Genomic DNA, 20,486 nt, shown 5'->3' with positions numbered 1-20,486 from the left:
TATGTAAACTCTTTTTTTTTGCAATTTCATAAATATTGAATAATTTCCTAATTTAAATAATTTGGTGACACATGGCTTTGAAGACTACTGGTCACTTAAAAATGTATTTTTAATAATTTGCTTTTAAAAAAAGTGCACACTACCATTTTTTAAAATTGTGCCCAGTCATAAAAAGATCATTTAATTTTAATTTAATTTAATGATATCTATATGATATATTTCGAAAACGTTAAATTAAAAGGTGAAATGCTGATCACTAAGTGCACACACACACACACACGCACACACACACACACACACACACATTATGCACATACACTTACTGTTTACATAAGTTAGGGAACATACCCACATCTACATATTTACATTATTTCGATTGCTCTCTTTTTCAATATAACAATGCCTGTATGTGTTATCCCTGGCAAAATAATAAATAGATGAATAAATAAAAAGTGAATTCTGATTTAGTCGACAGAATGTCAGAAAATAGTGAAAATGGTCCCGGATCCCAGGGCGGTGTCATCAAATTGTTTGGATACGTTTTTTTGAAGTAGGCAGCAAAAACAAAATAGTTTTTCAGTCCCTGAATTGATGTTTCTCTAAATCAACAGGGAAGACTGTCTCCCAGATGAATATGCAGATGTCCTGGCCTGTTTGGAGAACATCGTGTAACCTGCTGTGTTGGACATGTGAGCCCCCCCCCCCCCCCCCACATGAATGTACCATTCACAGTGTCCCGTGTTTGCTTTGCTGTGTGTCTTTATGTGTGGAGATTGTATGTTGTCCTCTTGGGTTTCCTCCCACAGTCACATGGATTTGAGGCCTTAATTTCCCATCGGGACCAATGTGACTGTCTGTTTTTCTATCTGTGGACCCGTAACATATCTTTCATATTTTCTACACAGTGTAGGTGGAGACGGATGATTTTGTCCAGTGAGGATCGACCATAAAGGCATGATGCAACATCCGCTCGTTTTTAGCGAAACGGCTTTTCAAAAATCCCCGTCGTCCATTAAAGCGACATTGTATTTGCACCATTTCACCCGTTTTAAAAAAGTGGAATGAACGGCAAACAGGATCCTGGAATGGGCCGCTGAAAGCACTTGAGTGCCTTTTATTCAGGCCCATTAACGAGGTCTTAATTGTGACATTTTGCCATTATGCCGTGGCTGCTTCCTCTCTCTGTCTCTCTCCGTCTCTCTCTCCTCCGGCCCACACTTCTGTCCCTCCTCCGTCCGGAAGGACCTCAGACATGTTAATGTTGATGAAGTATATGATTTATGGCATCAGCAGGCCACACAGTAATTCATGCACAGGAATCCTGCTTCCTCCTTCCTCCCTCTCTACCTCTTTTCATCTCTGTCTTCCTGCTGCTTCTCTTTCTCTCTCTTTGTGGCTGTAGGTCAGTCTCTCCGTTCACTTCTCTCCTTTTACTCCGGCTCTATATTTGTCTCCTCACGCAGCAGAGGGCCTCTCTCACCTTGCCCTCTGCCCTCGCTGCTGCCAAAATACCTTTCCTCTCCCTTGCCTTACTTTCTTCTCCTTTCCTTTGCTTTTTCTTTCTTTTCCTTTTCTGTCATTTCAGCCTTTTCTTTTTATTTCTTTCCTCTATTTTGTCTTTCTTGCTTCCCTTCCTTTTCCTTTTCTTTTATTATTTGTCATTTATTATAATTTCCTCTAATTTCCTTTATTTTTCTTTAATTTTCTCACGCTTGCTTCACTTCCCTTTTTTAATTTCTTGTCATTTGCTTTCATTTCTTGTAATTTGCTTTCCTTTCCTTTCCTCTCTTCTTCTCTCCTTTCATTTCCTCTCACTTGCTTCCCTTTCGCTTTCTTCTATTCCTTGTCATTTCCTTTCTTTTCCTTCCCTTTTTTCCTTTCCTTTAATTTCCTTAAATGTCCTTAACTTTTCTTTCCTTTCCCCTTCCTTGCTTCAACTCTTCCCTTTTCTTTTATATCCTTTCCTTGCTTTTCATTATCTTTTTTCCTTCTCTTTTCCTTTCCTACCAAAACAATGTCAGACAGCAAGTGTTTAGAGGCGCAACTGTTTCCATAATTTACATCCAGAACTCTGCTGAGAATCCAGATTGTTTTAAACATACTTATTCATACGGAGGGGATCTCTTGAGGGCCCTTGTGGGGCTCTTGATCCCCACGATGATAGAGTTTACTGTGGTGGGCATCTTAAGAGGCGTTGTCTGTCTGCGTTCTTTATTTAGAAGCAATTCAATCATTAATGAACCCTTAACTCCGATGGCCTGCTGTGCTGGTAAACAGCCTTTGTGGAGGGCTCAGCATGCGCTAAAGTGCTGACACGTGCTGCATGTATTGTTAGTGTCAGTCTGTCTGCCTCGCTCCCATCCACACACACACACACACACACACACACAGAACCACACAGTGAGGCTTCATCACTCCTCCATGTCAACATAATACAGGTGTGTGTGTGTGTGTGTGTGTGTGTGTGTCCAGCCTGCTAATGGTCCTCGTCTGAATCATTGATGACTTCATTGATTTTTGGTGAATATCTGATGTCAGCAGTCTGTAATTACAGAGCGGCATGATCTGATCAGATCAGATGATTCAACTTTTCAAGGGAAACGCGATCAATTGTGTATTTTATACGCCGTGTTTTTTCAGTGATCAGATTACTCGAGGGCGTTTTGGCTGATGTGATCATTTATAACGTGATGGACAAAAGACAGTTTAACGGTTTTCACACACAAATTAAAACACAGTCGAGTTTTCCCAGACTGAGTAAACAAAGTAAAGTCTTTATAGGTAATGACGTCAGCCTGACCTTTGCCTCCACCTATTGGTTGCTCCGGGTTAGTACAAGCATCTGATCAAACACAAACTACAGAGAATTTTGTTTGGTTACCAAAAGGTGAGTCCTGGACGCATCAATACAACATGTAGACAAGGCAAAACCTTATGTTTTTATTGAAAGCCCAAAGAATGTCATTTTGAATGAAGTAATATACGGTGGTACCACTGTAACATGTAGTTTGCAGAGTGTGTAGGATTTTAAATCAGATTCCTAGGTGATGTGATTTATTGCTCGTCCAGGCCTGTATTAAAACGCTCTGGGCTTTCTGCCCTCAGTCTGGTCTGCAGCAGGTGAAACACGTGCTCGACTGGACCGTTGCCATAGCCGGACCAACTCCTTCCACTTGGGCTGTCCTGTTGTACACAGCTCACTGAATGTACTTAATGGTTTTCTTCTCTTGTCCTCTGAAGAGTCCTTTCCGTGTAGGACCAGCGGCCGTCCTCGGGGCCTCCTCCCAGAGGTCCTGGATCTGGTCCAGGAGCCTGAGCCTTAGAAATGTGCGCTCCTGTTGTGTGTTTGTGTATCTGTTCTTGTTCCAGGTGGAGACGAGGTCGCGAGGCTCGGGACCTTCCTGTTTCGGAAGGTGTCCTCCCTGATTATATTCTTCATTTATCCATCTACAAATATTGTCATCCTGATTTTCCATTTTCTAATTTTAGTGTTCTCTATTTTGTACACATACTTCATGTGTCTGTCCCTCCTAAGAGAGGGATCCCTCCTCTGTTTCTCTTCCTGAGGTTTATAAACACACATTCATACAGTATATATATATATATGTATGTGTGTGTAAACAGGTGTTTGTTTTAATTAGTATTGTGTGTGTTCATGTCATGTGTGAATAACTGCGACCACAGGAATGTGAAGGTATGTCTGAGGACGAGAGAAATAAATGAAGAGGTAAAAAAAAGGGTAATAATAATAATGCATTAAAGAATGACATAAATGATTATGTGGTTGCCGATTATTATTCTTTTTTAATTTATGGACTTTCAGCTTTAGTTTTAAATACGAGGTGGAGTAGCAGTACATGCTTTACACTGCTTTATGCTGTTGCAGACACAAGGTGGCGCACAAGTTCAATTTGTTAAGGTCGCAGCCAGGTTGCCTTAATGAGTAACGTAGTAAAATAAAACAAGAATAAGAATAACTGTCATGTAAATTGTGTGATTGATTAAAATGCATTCAACTGGAAAAATAGTTGGAAATAAAAAAAGAATTAGTGCTAATAATATATTTTTTAAATGCCTTTCACCTTCTAAAATTCCAACACACATATATTAATATTAAGGGAATAAGTTATAATTAAGTTTGTGTATTGTTTGTTTTTTAAAGAAATAAGTCCCTAGTTGTTCCCGTTTTCACTTCTGTTTTGTTCAATGGAATTCTGACGTGCGTGTGCATGTATGTATGTGTGTGTGTGTGCGTGTGTAAAAAACAACACGATGTCTCCTTTACATTGTGAAACAGATAGAGTTACATCCGGATTAAAAAAACGCTCTATTTGTCTTCTCTCTAACGCGAGCCAGATGTTACCTCCAGCATCGGCCCTGCTGTCACTCTTAGCCCGCCTCCGACCAATCACAGCGCCCCCCCCCACCCCTCTCCCTCTCCCTCCTCCCCGCAGAGCATCAGACTGGAGAGGAGAAGGAGGAGGAGAGTTTCCCCGTCTTTCTCGCTGCCCTGCTCCCCGAGCCCATCTGTACCTCCGCTCCTTCTGCTCCCAGCTGCTGCTCCGATCGGCCCCGGCTCCACGATGGAGAGAGGGTCAATGCTGGCTGCGTGTCTGCTGTGCTGGAGCTGCGGCGTGTGCGTGGTGTCCGCCATCCGGAGGGCCGATATGTTCCCGTACGGCGCCCTGAGCGGGGATCTGATCCTGGCGGAGGGGGACGATGAGACCTCCAGAGTGCTGCTCCTGCCCAGACCCTTGAACTTCTACGACTCCCGGTACTCCCAGCTATATGTGAGTAGACGCCCGTTAGCACCGCGTGCGCGTGTTGTCTTTATCGCAGAAGGAGAGAGTTAACTCTGCAGGTGATGTTTGCAGCTGTTGATCCACAGTAGAACAGGGTGTTTAATGCTGCCAAATGAAGCGTTTTATTAACGAGCGTGAATGGGGGAAACATCTGTATATATGTATATATCTTGCCATATTCTGACGTCACCATCAATTACAAATCCACTGCTACTCAACAGATGGTGATTAAGAATAACTTGTGCTCATGGTAGTGGGAGAAAAGTAGCAATACTTCACTGTAACATTACTCCATTACAAGTAAAAGTACTGCAGCTTTCAAAGTTGCCTAAGTAAAATAAAAAGTCCTCATTATGTGTAATGGCCTTCACTTCACAACTTCACTTAAGTACATTTTTGAGGTACTTTAATACTTGTACTCCACTAGCTACATCCCAGAGAGAGATGTAGTCAGTTACTAGTTACTTTGCAGACTCAAAGTACTAAAATATAATCAACTTAAAACATGATGATGTCATTTTAACAGGCTTTTCCTTTCCTCTCATCAGAATGTACGCTCGTTTTTCATATTAACATTCAATGTTAGGCTACGACTATCAGAACGATGCGAACATTCAGGCTCCCTCGTATGGCTCAAAAGCGAACTGCAGATATAAACGTTAAATAAAAGATTAATTGGAAGAAGTTCTGCAAATTCATCTGTGCGACCCAAAAGAACATGTCCCACGACCCACCTGAGGGGTCCCGACCCAGTGTTTGGGAGAGACCGGTTTTAAGCTACACAGCAGTATATGGCAATAAATATGGCAATACGCAAATAAAGTACAAGCACCTCAAAATGAATACAGAAAATGTACTTGGCTCCACTCCAGGACTGATTAGATATCCTCAAAAAAAAGACATAAACCGCAGTGTTGCTTTGCACGGCACACATCATCAGGCCCAGAGGTCCTTGAGGAGGTTCCAGCGGTTTATGAGGGGGATCTAGGGGGTTCATTATGTGGTTCCTGGGGTCCATCAGGGGGCTCCGGCAGTGCCCACGGAGGTCCCCGTGGTTTATGAGGGGATACGGGCTCATTAGACAGTTCCGTGGGTTCATGATGGTGCTGCAGCAATTATTGAGAGGAACTTTAGGGTTTTGGGGTCCCAAGCGGTCTGCAGGAGCATCATCAGTAGCCCTCATTAAACAGCGCCTCTCTCTCTCTCTCTCTCTCTCTCTCTCTCTCTCTCTCTCTCTCTCTGCCTCCAGGTGGCCACTAACGGCATCATCTCAGCCCAGGACCTGCCGATGGAAAAGCAGTACGTCGACGACGGCTTCCCCACAGATTTCCCCGTGGTGGCTCCGTTTCTGGCCGACATCGACACCAGCGGAGGGCGAGGACAGATCTACTACCGGGTGACGGAGACGCCCAGCGTTCTCAACCGAGTGTCCCGGGTATGTGGATCCACTGAAACAAGTGAAGGGAATGTTAATCGACAGACTTTTGTTGTGTTGAAATGAGGAAGAAAAAGCTTGATGAATACGTGTTGCACTGTGCTTAACTACAGATCTGGAATCTTCCTTTTTCCAGTTCTTCATCCATTAGTTCAATCCATTGTACACTCCATCTTTCCTTTACTTTCTCCTTCTTCCCCCCCTCATCATTCATTCATTCATCCATCTGCTCACCCAGGAAGTACACCGAGGGTTCCCGGATGCAAAATTCACGCCCACGCACGTCGTGGTCGCAACGTGGGAGAACGTCGCGGCATATGAGGAGCAGACTCGAACCGCCGGACCTTCGAACAAGGTAAGACGGGTGGAGGGGACTGAGAGCGCTAGCTGGAGGCCTCGCTGTCTCGTTTGCACGATGATTTATCATCCTCTCGGTATGTTTTGGATCTCGTGACGCGAGAGACACAATCCCAAATTCCTGGAGGATGCGCATCCCTTGCAATCAGCCCGGGGTGGGGCTGGGCTCTATTTGTAAATCCTCTTCCCCTCCTAATCTGCCTCTTAACCTTTTCAAGGGGTCAGAGGTCATCTTTAAGGGTCATCAAAGTGCCCCCCTCCTCCTCTCCCTACTCGTTATCCCCTCTCACACAGGTAGACATGAACACGCCTCCACCATTAGTGCTCTCATGCTCCGTTGGACTTTACTTCCCTCCCTGTTTGTCAGCCAGTTACCAGTTTAAAACTTGGTTCAACATTAAAGATACACAGAGATACTGTGCTTTAGGTCATTCATCAAATAATTAAAAGGGGTCACTTCAGGCACTTCCATAAAGTTGGGTGTTTCACAATAGAAAGATTAAAGTTAAAGCAGGAGACAAGCTTCAAAAACACTGGATCCTACATTTCCCATAATGCAATTAAAAAGCGTCTTGCATTAGACCCTCCTTACCGCCGAAATGCACACATCTCTCCAGCTTTGCACTTATAATGCAGACCAAATACAGTCCAAGGCCAAGCTTAGCTAACCCTGATGACGTCATAGTGATGTCATCAGGGTTAGGAAAGCTCCCTCCAAAGAAGTAGAAGACCTGAGTAGCACTCAACGAATAAACTGAGCCTAAAATGTCCAATCAAACACTTTCTCTGTTGTCTTTATGATTAATACTACATTTCTAGAAACTGTCCTCAGGAATTGTGCACCTTCTTAAAAGAAAGTGTCACCTAGAGGAGAACTAAAGGCTTTGTTTGAGTTTGTATTTGGGACGGACTCCAAGTAAAGCCAGGCCGGCTGAACTTATCGATCAAACAAACAGTGCTTTGTTGTTCCTGGTGTGTAGCATGTGGGAGGGAGGGATGGAGGGAGTTGTAGATTTAAGGACAAAAAACCCCGGGTGATCTCTGTGTGTCTCTCCCTCCCTCTCATATGTTTGTTCTTTCTCTTGACTGTCGCGGTCTGGTTTCTTTTAATGCCTCCTCCTTCTTTCCTCCTGATTGATCAAAAGCGAAACATTCAAATAGTCCATCGGGGAGAGGCAGCATTAAGCCTCTGACGACACGTCTCAATACCTAGGGGCTCATTTTGATGGCAGCGCTGCCAAATGGACGAATGAGCGATTGCTTCTTTAAACCTCAAACTTTGGACTTAAGTCTCCATGCAGTGTTGACCAAATGCTGATTAGAGGCTGGTGTCCACCTCTTGAGGGTGCCAAGAAAGGGTCCGTGTTGTTTAAAGGGTCTGTGTGGCTTGTCGGATCGGAAAAGTCTGGGCTGGGATTTGCTTCAGTGGGTCAAGATAGCATCTTCCTTTGAACTGATTAGCCAGAGGTGCCGGGCGGGGTGCGTTGGGGGGGGGGTAGAGTGGTATGTGTGTGCGAACTGATTAACCTGAGGTGTGTATTAGGGGGTGACCGGGTGGGGGAGGGGGCAGGCCTCGTGGTGTTTGGGGGTCGGAAAGGGAGACGAGAGGAGCAGCGATGGAAGGAAAAAACAGGAAAAATAGAGGAGAGTTCACATCCCTAAGAAGTGGGGTTGTGTTTTCTATGAAATGAGTCTTAAAGAGGTTATTATCATAATTGGAAAGTAATTGCTTCTCACGAAACCAACAACACACACTCTGTTGTGTGCGCTACCATGTCGCCCAATTTGCTAATGACCGGAGCCATTTACACGGAGAATCTGGCCTTCCGTGTGTTGATGTTTTAAGAAGCGTCGACAAGGCTTTACTTTGAGCGGCACATTGCCAATCCGTCTTCACGCGGGGACACCTGTCATGCTGGTGGACGCCGTGACACAGTTTGTCTTATAATTCTAAGCGGCAGAGATCAACGGCGTAGCGGCAGAGCGCTGCATGTTCCTCTTCATCAGTTGAAGCTGAAGGAACTTTTACATACATATGAACATCCATTAATTAACGTTCAAGCCCTTCTCAAATGTGTTCACTCCTGTTGGGCTCATTTTCTGTACGCGATGTGGCATTAAAGCACGGTGGAAGTAGCAAGCTAGCTAACTAGCCAGTTGTCCGCTAGTTAGCCGGTCATTAGCCAGCTAGCTTGCTAAAGCCATTGTCCGCGATTTGCCGTCAGTCGGTTTAGTTTATACAGAAGTTAGCTCGCTGCAACAGTCGCAATGGCAAAAGTACATATAAAAATGGCCGCCGCTCTGACCATAATGCTACAACGCTTTGAATGGGAACGTCCATTCTACTCACGCTGTATTACTATGGTTGATACGAACACTGATTTGTCTGCTAATACTAAAACTAATACTTTGGTTTTTGACCAAATACCTGGAAAACGACTAACATTTCCATCAGCTACACTAAACTAAACTAGTACGGTGAACCTGATAAGAATTATACCTGCTAAACATCAAAGTCAATATCAATTTGAACGTGTTAGCATGTTGACGTGACTTTAGCAGTTAGCTCGTCCTTAGACTCTGAGTGTTGTTAAAATATGATACAGCGAGTAAGTTACTCAATTAGAAAATACATAACACCCATCTTCTCATATCAATCTCTAAATCTTGACTTGAATAATGTGCGCGTGCCTTAATGACGTTTGAAGGGAAAAAGGCCCGCTTTACAGGAAGTTCCCTTCCTGAGAGCGTTCTTGTATATGAGCAGCACTTTCAAATGGAATGTGATTTTAACATTTGACCACAGCAGACCATTTTTTTTCCTGATTTCCTCTCGAGTTCTCTTCAAAAGACATATGTGCAAAAAAAAAAAAAGGGAAAGTGCTGAACGGCATGTTACATGTCGGCTGTGTGAGGCTCAGATGAGGCTGAATAAATGGACTCCTCTGTTGGGTTCGGCCCTCGCCTTTTATTTTATTTCCTCTCCTCTCCTCTTCTCTTTGTCTTTCTTCCTTTCTGTAGCACAATAGGAACCATTGTTTCTATTAGTGCTATTTGTTGTTTCTTGGGGACCCCATGCAGTGACACAGGGCGCATCCCTTGAAATTCAGCTTTCATAATATATTACTCTGTTTATGAGTGAGCACTGAACCTCTCTGTAGTCGAAAGAAAGGGGTTCATATCCCCTTCTAGCTGTGCAGCTCCTCCATAATAAAATACTGAAGTGACTCAGCGTACACGAGTTTAACTTGGACACAGTCCTGAGAATAATTACTAGCACAGTCGCAGCGCTCTGGTTTGTAGTTGCGGGGAGGACGTACATGTTCATGTTCCTTTCAGGATCTAAGAAAAGCAGCGATGGTTTTAACCCACCATGTGTTCTTGAGTTGATGAAAAAGGCTTTTTGAAAAGCTTCCGTATGCCAAGACGTTGTTCGATTTCCTCAAGCTTAATTCAGAGCAGGGAATCCTTTTGAGGCGCGGCTGAAGTTATAACAGGAAAGCCACCTAAAAGGTTGGGGCGGGGATTTTCATATGACAACGGTGAAATACTGACCGGACTGTTCCTGGCCGTGGGCCTGGGCTGTGTGTGTGTGTGTGTGTGTGTGTGTGTGTGCCAGTTCCCACGCTGTAGGCAGTTCCGCTTGTAGCACTCCGGTGAGGCTGGCAACTGGCCTGCAGCTGCTTTCTCTCTCTCTCTCTCTCTCTCTCTCTCTCTCTCTCTCTCTCTCTCTTTCTGCCGGTTTGCAGCTGCGCTGCAACCAACAAACAAGTGTAGTACGTTCATCCAGCCTCAACAAAGTGGGACCCAACTCCAGATAATTATAATATGATTCAGAACATTTGTCACAGAGGGATGAGTCACTTATTCGAAACACAGGCGAGTCAATTAAACTATCTTTAGGAAAGCAGAGTAGACTAAACTACTTAAAGTAAACCAGACCGCCGAATACACAAATACTGAACACGACCAAACGAAGGTAAAACATGGTGAGACTAGACTGAACGTCAACTTAAGAGGTTCGCCCGCTTTTCTGCAAAAGTCTGAACTTTGTTTAGTTTGCTAAAATATGAAATGTTGACCTTAGAGTTTGTAAATCTACGCCAAAGTGTCGGGCGATCGCAAAAGCTACCATTAATTCGAAACCCGCAAACAACATGAGGCCTACTTTAAAGGAATACTATGCATTTTTAGGCTCAGTAGATGAGAAGATCGATGCCACGCTGAAATGAAAATGTGAAAATTGACTTTGAAACCTTGGAATGTGAACGTATGAAGTGTGGTAAGTTGCTCCTCAACTATCTAAATGGACTCCCTGTACATGCGGTTAAGCTGTTGGGTATTTCCAGAGCCACACTGATGATGTTACCACCTAAACCTTCAAGGACGACTCCGACAAACATTTGCCGCGTCCTGGAGACAATTAACATGTTTGTGGTCAATGTTAGGAGTGTGAGGACAGTCTTTTAAAAAAGGTGTAACAAAATGCCTGTAGGTTAGATGTGGGGGGGGGGGGGGATGCATCCTGAGCTACGCGCTGTCTGGAGGTCTTTGATGTGTGCTGGCTGCTATTTGTTGTCTTCCAGCTGTGAGTCTGTAAAGCACGACGGTACAACACAGAGACAGACTCCGACGCAGCGAATGACCACACAGATAGAGGAGGGACGGAGAGCGCAGCGCAAATTAAAGGAATAGTCTGGAGTCTTGGGGGGGAAATGTGCTCATTTTGTTCCTCTGCCAAGAGTTAGATGAGAGCATTGATACCACTCTCATGTCTCTGTATGCTAGATAGGAAAAAGGGGATTACCAAAGGCAGCAGGGTCCATCCTCTGGGGACCATGAATGTCTGAAAAAACGAAATTCATGACAATTTATTTACTTATTGTTGAGATAGCGTAGATATATAGCCACTAAAAACACCAAAGGGACTTTCCATGTTATGTGTGGACAAGGTCAAATGAAGACTCAACTTTTCAGAACTATTTGGATGGAAACACATCTTAATTTCTGTCTCCTCATATGGCCCCTCTCCCATCTATGCCAAACCCCCCCTGCATCCTTTCATCCCTCACCCCTCGCCTCCTCCTCCTCCCAGGAAAAAGGAGGGACAACAGGAGAGAAAAATACAGACATTTTAGAAGGGATATTAAGGACAAAGAAGAAGCAGATCCCCTCTTGTAGCTCCAGCCTCTTCTCCTCCCAAAGAAAAAAAGAAAGACCCCTTCCTCAGTAATTACAAAGAGCCCGGAGGCTACAAAGTCCTCCCCGCCCACAAACAACAAGATAGTTTAAAGATGTTGATGTAAACAATTAGGAACACACACATACGTTCACATGGGAGGAATATAGGTGGTGGGACATCTGTGTTTGCGTTAAGGCTTGTATAAATGTGTATGAGTGTTTGTGTGTGTGTGTGTGTGTGTGTGTGTGTGTGTGTGTGTGTGTGTGTGTGTGTGTGTGTGTGTGTGTGTGCACCCCCACGCCTCACATTGTAACGACGTCTGGTTTGCATGTTGTAACATCATCGCGAAAGATGCCCAGACACACAGGAAGACAGCTGTGGAGATCAACATCTGGGCTGGGGGTTGAGAGACCAACGTGTGTGTGTGTGTGTGTACATGTCTTGGTCTGTGTGTGTGTGTGTGTGTGTGTGCGTGCGTGTGCGTTCCGATAATCTGATTGTGTCCCAAAGGGAAACAACTCTCAGTCTTCCCCTCATTCGACAAATCTGTGTTTTTCCAACTGCGGTTTTGGGAGGCAGAGCGCGACTCCACTGTTCCCTGATTCATCAGTTCGTACTTACTCAATTCATTCATTTGATTCTGATTATTTGCCAAATAGATGTTTGGAAACCCAGATGCTCAGTATGTCAGTAATTGGCGGTGGTCGAAAAGAGGAGGGGGGGTGTGAAGGGTGAGAAGTCTCAACAAGAATTCCAGCAGAGGAACAGGAGGAGACACGGGGAGGAGGGGAGGGGAGGAGAGAGGAGGTCCGAGGAGAGGTGTGATGTTTAAATATGAGCGGTGAGTGTTAGAGTGACTTGAGGGCGGTTGGGCCGGGCTGACTCTGAACACGCAGGAGGTGACCTCATCCCTCTGACAGTGGCAGGAGCTCAACATGATTGTTAGACACTATCTTGATTACCAGTAAGCTGCTTTTGGCCGTCAGGGTCAAAAAATAATAATGGAATGCTGAGATTTATCTAGGAGAACAGGGGTTATAGGTGTAACCCGCGTATTACGATAGTTACAGAATAATTAGAGATTAAATTAAGACCGTAACAGCGGCCACTGATGGCAACAAGTGGCAATTACAGGATAGTGGTTCAATGTAGTACAATGCTTCCGCAGATAGACCTACTTGGAGGGTCCTCTTCCAGAGTCCACCGTGTTGCACCGCCATGTTTCCACAGTTGCCCCGAACGGACAAACTAAACACTGGCTTTAGAGAGGGCCTCTCGCATTTCTTGTGTTACTTGAAGGCCATCAAAGATCTCGGACATACTTGGATCAGGAGGAGTGACTGGAGGGGTATTTGGTTGCAATCTGCACCCTCACCGCTAGATGCTACTAAATCCTACACTCTGGTCCTTTGAAAGATGTGATTGTCCCTGTTGTTATTCTGGTTCAGACTGATGGTCTCTCTTGTCTCCCTTTAGGTCAATACGTTCCAGGCAGTAATTGGTTACGATGAGACGGATTCATACGTTCTCTTCCTCTACCCTGAAGGTGGCCTTAACTTCTTTGGGACACGCCCTAAGGTAACCTGGTTAGACATACAAGACCTTAAGTCACAGCTTGATTAGCTTGGCTATTTTACCGCTGCAGCACTTGTAGACATTAATGTTACTGTTACATTGCATTAATGTTTATGCAATTTTCTGCTTCTAGGAGTCTTATAATGTTGAGATAGAGCTCCCTGCTAGAGTTGGCTTCAGCAGAGGAGAAATCACGTATCTGATCTTCTCCCGAACCGAGGGACCTCACTACAGCGTTACCAGCGATGAGCAGAGTGTTAAAAACCTCTACCAGTAAGTAAAAAACCTCAAGGTTGAGTCACAACTCTTCTTAAAGCCACATCTGGCAAACGTGTTGAGAAGCCAACACTATCCCAGATAAGACGTGCTAACTTAGACCAAAAAAAGCTTTTCACATTCGTCTCTGAGCTAATTCCCTGTAATGTGCAGGGTGGTCTTTGAACCTGAAAATAATTCATGTCACTCGCTCTCTAGGGTTGGTAACACAGGAATTCCAGGTGTTTGGCTTTTCCACACTGGGAACAGTTACTCATTCGACAACATTGTTCCTGCATCCATTGGTGGCCTCCTTGTTACCCCACCAACTCGAGGACATGGCCTCTCCCTGGTGATATATCTTTCTCTGTTTAATGCATTTTATTTACTGTCAAGAGTTGTTTGCAGAAAAACTCCTCTGACCCCTCCACGGCTTCTGCTTCTAGGACACCACCACAGCCGAGTATGGTGAGTTTGAGGACTACCCGGACAACACTTTCGACCCTGATAACCAGGAGGAAGAAGACGATTACCCTCTGACAGGCGGGGACCCCGAATTCCAGACGGCCCCCGCTGGCGCTGACCACTCAGAATCCCTTCAACCAGCAAGTCCTGATGCTCCCTCGTCCCCTTCGGAGGATTCCGGACATCAGGTGGCGTATGGCAGCAAAGATGTGCCATTGACCTCTGAACCCAGGTACAACTCCGAGCCAGCAGAGAGGCAGTATGCTCCCCCTAATCCTCCAGAGGGAGGTGCTCAGCAGACTCAGGAACAGCAACCACAGGTAACACTAAAGCGTCCTTGCACATGAAATGAATTAACATCTTCAGCAAGAAATCCGACGAGCAAACATTTTAAGATGGACGTGGTTTTTACTGCCATTTAGTATGCAGTTTTAAAAAAATCAAAAACTACAAACATATGCAAAGCCGATAGACCATAATGATGTGTTATGGGACGAGAGTTCCTGATATTGCTCATGCAGACAGCAGCGCTGAGTGGCAGACTATTCCAGTTCTCAGAAAATATCACTTATTGAAGCGGGTATGAACAAAAAACGTAGGAATTTAAATTGGCAGTGCTGTCAGTACTGTCAGAGGTTTGTCATGATAATTTGAAATTGTAGTCGCTTTTTGTAAATTCTGTGGTTTACGAGGGAACGCTCTTTTGGAGACAGCGCGGTGGTGTCAACAACACGCTGGCAAAACTGCAATCATTATACCCTACATACTGTACACAAAATGTACAGTATGCGCTGATTATAGCGGTCTGGTTTGTAGCATCTGGAGAGAGTTAAAAAGTACGACAACAGGAAAAACATATTTCCAGTTAAACACAGCCTGTTCCCCCTGTAGGTTCCTCTGGAGGTGGTGGATGTCTACCCCCCTCACAGGAATGAACCACGTCTTTCCCCTGGAGGTCACGTGGTCAGCGTGGACGAAGACATTGATTTTGACACAGGAGGTAGGAGATAAATGTATAAATATGAATATATATATGAAGTTGTCTGCTTAAGTTATGAAAGGACGGCCACTTTAAGAAACTGGAGGGTAGCATTACCTTGCCCTCTGCACGCGGAGCTGCTCAGCAGCTGGTAGTACAATACTGCCGTTGTGCTGGGCAGCTCCCAGGTGTGTGTGTGTAGGTGTGTGTGTGTGTGTGTGTGTGTGTCAAACGCTCCCTCCCCTGCAACTACTACCACAGGCTTTTAGCCGTAAACAAGAATGTGTTCTCAGTCAACTTGCCAGGTTACATAAGGGTCGAAAAGCCCATCTTATTAAGTCATTTAACTCAGTTTGAAGTGAGGAAATACATTTATTTCTTGGAAAATGCAAAGAAAGATCTGTGAACAGATTGAGTATTTTTGGAATAAGGCCTTCATTTAGTACATTACATGACATTACAGTCATTTAGCAGACGCTTTTATCCAAAGCGACTTACAATAAGTGTATTCAACATCGGTTTTCGAGAGAACAACTAGTCACCAGAAGTAATAAGTGCATGTCCTTTCCTCAAACAAGCATCTAAGAGCATAAACCAGAGCCAACGTACAGTGCAGAAAGTATTTAAAACAGTTCTCATATCCTGTTTTAAACAAACAAAATCAATTAAATACACACACTTACATTCTCTCAGTGCTGTCATGGGTTTGATGTTCATGAAACTCAGACTCAGAGCATAAACATCATTGCGATATTCCTATGTGTGTTTCCCTCCACAGTATGTGTGTTTACGTGTGGAAAAGCACAGTGATTTGTCTACTGTGTGTGTGTGTGTGTGTGCGGTTCCTGAGAAAATATCCTGACATAGTGTGTCCATCTGAATGTGCGTTTGTTTGTGTGTTTGTGTGTGACGCCCCAGTAGGATGACAGAATGCTAAAAACGATCCCACATCAGCCATTTACCAAAAAGAGAAATGGAGAGATAAACAAGGAGAGAGAGAGATTTGGGAGTTATGCAAGTTCCATTTGGTGTTTTTAATCCAGTGAGAGGTTTAGAAATCCTTCACGTTTTAGTAGTAGTTACTTTACTATATTACTCTCGGTGTTTAGAGCAGCGCATGTAACACGTATAACACTTGTATGAAGTACAAATACTGTTTGCTGGTGCGGGGCGGGACGAATCAGGGAAAGGACACGCCGCGACTGCTGAGAGCCAATCAGGAAGCAAGTGTGGGTGTCTGCATCAACGCTTTCAAAAGTCTCCGTTTCTGCCGTCCAGACTCAACGTAACTCCCGAAAGTTTTTTAAACTAAAACGGTCAGCAGAGTTTGTTAAGTGTCCATGTTAGGGGTTGGGACAAAAACGGTGGGGCGTAGTAGAGAAGTGTTGCACATAATAGTAACATAGTGTGGATGTAGCCTTAGATGCCTTTGGGAGTTCATGTAGCAAACAGTGAATCTGTGTGTGTGTGTGTGTGTGTGTGTGTGGTTGTGTGTGTGTGTGTGTGTGTGTGTGTGTGTGTGTGTGTGTGAGTGAGTGGATTAGTGGGTGTGGGAGACAGGACTGCAACAGCTGGTTTCTCTCCAAGTAGTGCCTCAACATGTGTGTGTGTGTGTGTGTGTGGGTGTGTGTGTGTGTGTGTATACCCTCCTCTGTCTTTTTATTTGTTCTGTCCATCTGTACTTATATGGAAACAACCCTTAAATGTTCCGTCTCCATTTAAACATTCACGTCTGCATGACGTAAATACTGGGAACAGCTAAGCTAACCAACATCTTTCTTCTGAACATTGCAAACAACAGTACCGGTGGTCTGCACGTACAGCTTTCTCTGTTTTGTCCTGTTGCCATTTTCCCTAGGATCTTGGATAGGAGACTGCGGGATATAAATGATATAAGTATTGTATATGTAACGCATATTTATACTTATTCTCTCTCTCTCAGTGATTCAGTACACCACGGAGAATAAGGAAACATGCGCCAGGTATGTGACGACAAGTGAGCATGATATACTGTATACTGTACCTGTTGTTGCTGGTGTGTCTAACTATTTGTAGTAGTTGTTGTACTGACAGAGGTCAGATTGCATTGTGGGTGATGTAGGCAAAGAAATCCTTTTTGTTTTTTTCAGCATTAAACGTGTTTTTCTTCGCTCTCTCTTGTCGTTCTAGATTCCAACAGCAGTGCTCCCAGAATGCATTTTGCTCCGACTACGCCACGGGGTTCTGCTGTCACTGCCGGCCTGGCTTCTATGGCAATGGACGCTACTGTCTACCCGAAGGTTAGAGCGCTGCCATTGACCCACAGAGATGCATTAATCGCATTATCTTTTCTTCAAATGCTTAAGTTGTTTTTTGTTGTTGTTGCTGTAACCCCTGTGTCGCTCCTTCAGGTGCTCCACAGCGAGTTAGCGGTAAGGTGAGCGGAACAGTGACCGTGGGTTCGACTCCAGTGGCGCTGAACAACATCGATCTTCACGCCTACATCGTGGTGGGCGATGGCAGAGCGTACACTGCCATCAGCGAGGTAGGAGTCTGAGAATCTGAATTCTCCTCTTCTCATCCACATTTAAGTCTCTGGTCTCTCTGGATTTCCCCTTTTGTAAACGTTGTGTTGATTGGTCAGGTACCCGAGCCGGTGGGCTGGGCTCTGATGCCGCTCGCACCGATAGGAGAGCTGTTTGGATGGATGTTTGCTCTGGAGCTGCCCAACAGCCAAGCGGGATTCAAAATCACAGGTAAACTGCGTGTGTGTGTTTTGGTCAAATTATGTCGCTTGTACATTTTCACTCTTGAGCACATCGATAGAGAGATGAGGAAACTCCTCTACGGTGTGTGTGTGTGTGTGTGTGTGTGTGTGTGTGTGTGTGTGTGTGTGTGTGTGTGTGTGTGTGTGTGTGTGTGTTTGTTTGTGTGTGTGTTTTCAGTCTCCCAGCCAGCTATATTGTCTCCAGGGATGTGATGTGATATCAGGCTCCCCCCTCCCGTCTCTAATAGGAAACAGCTGTGTGTGTGTGTGTGTGTGTGTGTGTGTGTGTGTGTGTGAGAGCGTGCATGCATGTGTGTTCTGCACAGATACAACCATTTAACTTTTTTAATGATATTCAACTGCTGCATCGTTGGCGTGTCTGCAGTGCTGTGAAGATAATCTATAAATAGGCAAACAGAAGAAGAATTGATCGGTCGACTTATTTCATCACCAGGTGCCGAGTTCACTCGTCATGCAGAGGTGATCTTCTACCCCGGCAACCAGCGCCTGTCAATCATCCAGAAGGGCCGCGGCCTTGACGACCACAACCACCTCACCGTGGATACTGTAGTCAGTGGCAACGTGCCCTTCCTGCCCCCTGGAGCTGAAGTCACCATGGATCCCTTCAAGGAGACCTACCAGTACTACCCATCCGGTAACAGCAACAACCACGAGAGACGAAGTCTGTGCAACGTTTGACGCCTCCGTGCGCCTAAAAAAACGTTTACACTTTTTTCTTTCCCCAGTTGCCACCTCCACCTCTGTGAGGGAGTTCTCGGTGGTTTCGGCCGAGCGGGGCTCCGAGTCCTTCTCCTTCCAGCTGAAGCAGAACATCACCTACCGCGACTGTCGGCACGCCCACCGCGCCGCCGTCCCGGAGACGCTGCAGATCACCATGGAGAGGGTGTTCGTGATGTACGTCAAGGAGGAGCGGATCCTGAGATACGCCATCACCAACAAGATCAGCCCAGTCGGAGGTGAGTCCGGGTGGAACCGAACCCGAACCCTGCAGATTTCAGGCTACGATCCCAATCCTCTTGGCTGAGTTTGGTTTAATGAAATACATAGATCCACTTCCACAAAATCCGGGTCGAGTGTCGCTATCGACGGTAGCTTGGCTATTTAAATATGGCGGGTGTGTGTCGGATGTCCAGCATCTCTCTTGACCAATCAGCAGCCTGCAGTGTTCTAACTCTACCTTCTGGTGGCGCAACATTGGGAATAAAAGCAGTCATAGTGAAGAAGAACAGGGGCTTCAAAGAAGAATTTCTTTCTGGTGTGTGCATCCATCACGTGGAAAACACTGGCCCGCTGACAACATTGGCTCATTATTTTGGGAAAGCGAGTATCTGAGTGACTGCTTAAATCCCTTCCAGACCATCACTGACAGTGTTTAAGTGGGTGAACACACTCGGGCGTCAAACATGAGGTTTTCTTGTCCCGGGGCCACAACTTGCGACCAGACCACCAAGTAATTGAAACCTTTAGCCAAAACCACGCTGCAGAGTTGGACAGAGCTTCGCTTCAAACAACACACGCCGCGAGCCGAGGGATGATTATACGCTGAAACATCAGAAAACAATGTTTAAGAGTCCGTATTACCCCTGTTTCTGGGTTCATTGTGCACTAAAGGCTGCAGACGCACCACTTTGAGGATCACTGTGACCGCGATTGGCGTCAGAGCTGACTTTCGACATGTGACTGGTTCGGTTTGGTCGTTAGGACTGAAATCTGGAGCGTTGACATCGTCCTGCAGAGTGAGCTGGCACGAGGAGAAATAAACAAATATGGCGAGTGCGGAGAGAAGAATGTCCACCTCATTGAGGGATATGGTTTCCAAAAGTACTTTGTGGTACCAGAACACAAAACCACAGAACTTTGTATTCTGACCAGATTGGTTTGGCTCTGTGATATTTGTATGGAGGCAAACAATGGCCCGAATTATTTGACTCTTATAAGCAAATGAATACTTACGGTACTCTTTTTGGGGCTGATTGCTGGAAGCCGTATCGGCTGATACCAAATCACATTTATCGTGTAGAATTATTATTTTTTCTATCTATTATTACCGCCATTGTTTCTTAAGTATTTAAATTAAGAGATGCTTCTTTTGTTTCATTTTTAGCTTCTCTCACACTCATTTCCTCCAGATAGCAGCAGGAAAACAGAGACTACACAAACATGAAAAAAAGTGCATAGAAATACAACACGTGTCCCGTTCTGTCAACACACAGTGGTCCCGCTTCCTTTACCCACTGAGCCTGATGAAACAAGAGACCCCGAATGATGGAGATGAAAAGGAAGAGATTGAAAGAGAGGGGGCAGGATTTTCGTCTTCCAGTTTTTGAATCCAGGCCAAGTTTCTGCCATTTAGACGTCAACACGTTGATTAAAAAGGTTATGATGACACATCTCACACGTGCACACGCACACGCACCGATACACCCAGAGCACAGCTGGAAGAGCTTTCGGGGATCAGGGGTTTTGTAAACATGGGTTAAGTGGTGTGTGTGTGTGTGTGTGTGTGTGTTGAAGGGTCTTACACTTTCTGGGAAATAATATCCCTGCCAATGACAGATTTTCTATCGGGGGGGGGGTGCCGGGTAGAATAGCTGCCCACTGATGTCATGAGAATCCGAGATTGTAGACGAACTTAAGACACTGAACTGAGAGAGAGAGAGACAACAGAT

At 45.1% G+C, this 20,486-nt stretch overlaps 1 protein-coding gene across 1 annotated transcript in view; it reads left to right on the top strand.

The window, feature by feature from the left end:
• nid2a (nidogen 2a (osteonidogen)) overlaps positions 1-20,486 on the top strand; it is a 41,958-nt gene that overhangs the window by 5,038 nt on the left and 16,434 nt on the right. The window contains exons 2-15 of the mRNA XM_076094606.1: positions 612-4,790; positions 6,052-6,237; positions 6,476-6,592; positions 13,253-13,354; positions 13,485-13,624; positions 13,826-13,958; positions 14,053-14,391; positions 14,963-15,071; positions 16,993-17,032; positions 17,220-17,329; positions 17,441-17,574; positions 17,674-17,785; positions 18,251-18,451; positions 18,543-18,773. Coding sequence (XP_075950721.1) covers positions 4,584-4,790; positions 6,052-6,237; positions 6,476-6,592; positions 13,253-13,354; positions 13,485-13,624; positions 13,826-13,958; positions 14,053-14,391; positions 14,963-15,071; positions 16,993-17,032; positions 17,220-17,329; positions 17,441-17,574; positions 17,674-17,785; positions 18,251-18,451; positions 18,543-18,773 — 2,161 coding nt within the window. The 5' untranslated portion in view covers positions 612-4,583. The remainder of the gene's footprint in view (positions 1-611; positions 4,791-6,051; positions 6,238-6,475; positions 6,593-13,252; positions 13,355-13,484; positions 13,625-13,825; positions 13,959-14,052; positions 14,392-14,962; positions 15,072-16,992; positions 17,033-17,219; positions 17,330-17,440; positions 17,575-17,673; positions 17,786-18,250; positions 18,452-18,542; positions 18,774-20,486) is intronic.

This window comes from Anarhichas minor, unplaced genomic scaffold (assembly GCF_050575085.1).
Source record: "Anarhichas minor isolate MPS153535 unplaced genomic scaffold, ASM5057508v1 ptg000018l, whole genome shotgun sequence".
NCBI classification, from domain to species: domain Eukaryota; kingdom Metazoa; phylum Chordata; class Actinopteri; order Perciformes; family Anarhichadidae; genus Anarhichas; species Anarhichas minor.
Note: the sequence above shows the minus strand (reverse complement) of the source record. Positions and strands in the feature narration are given on the sequence as shown.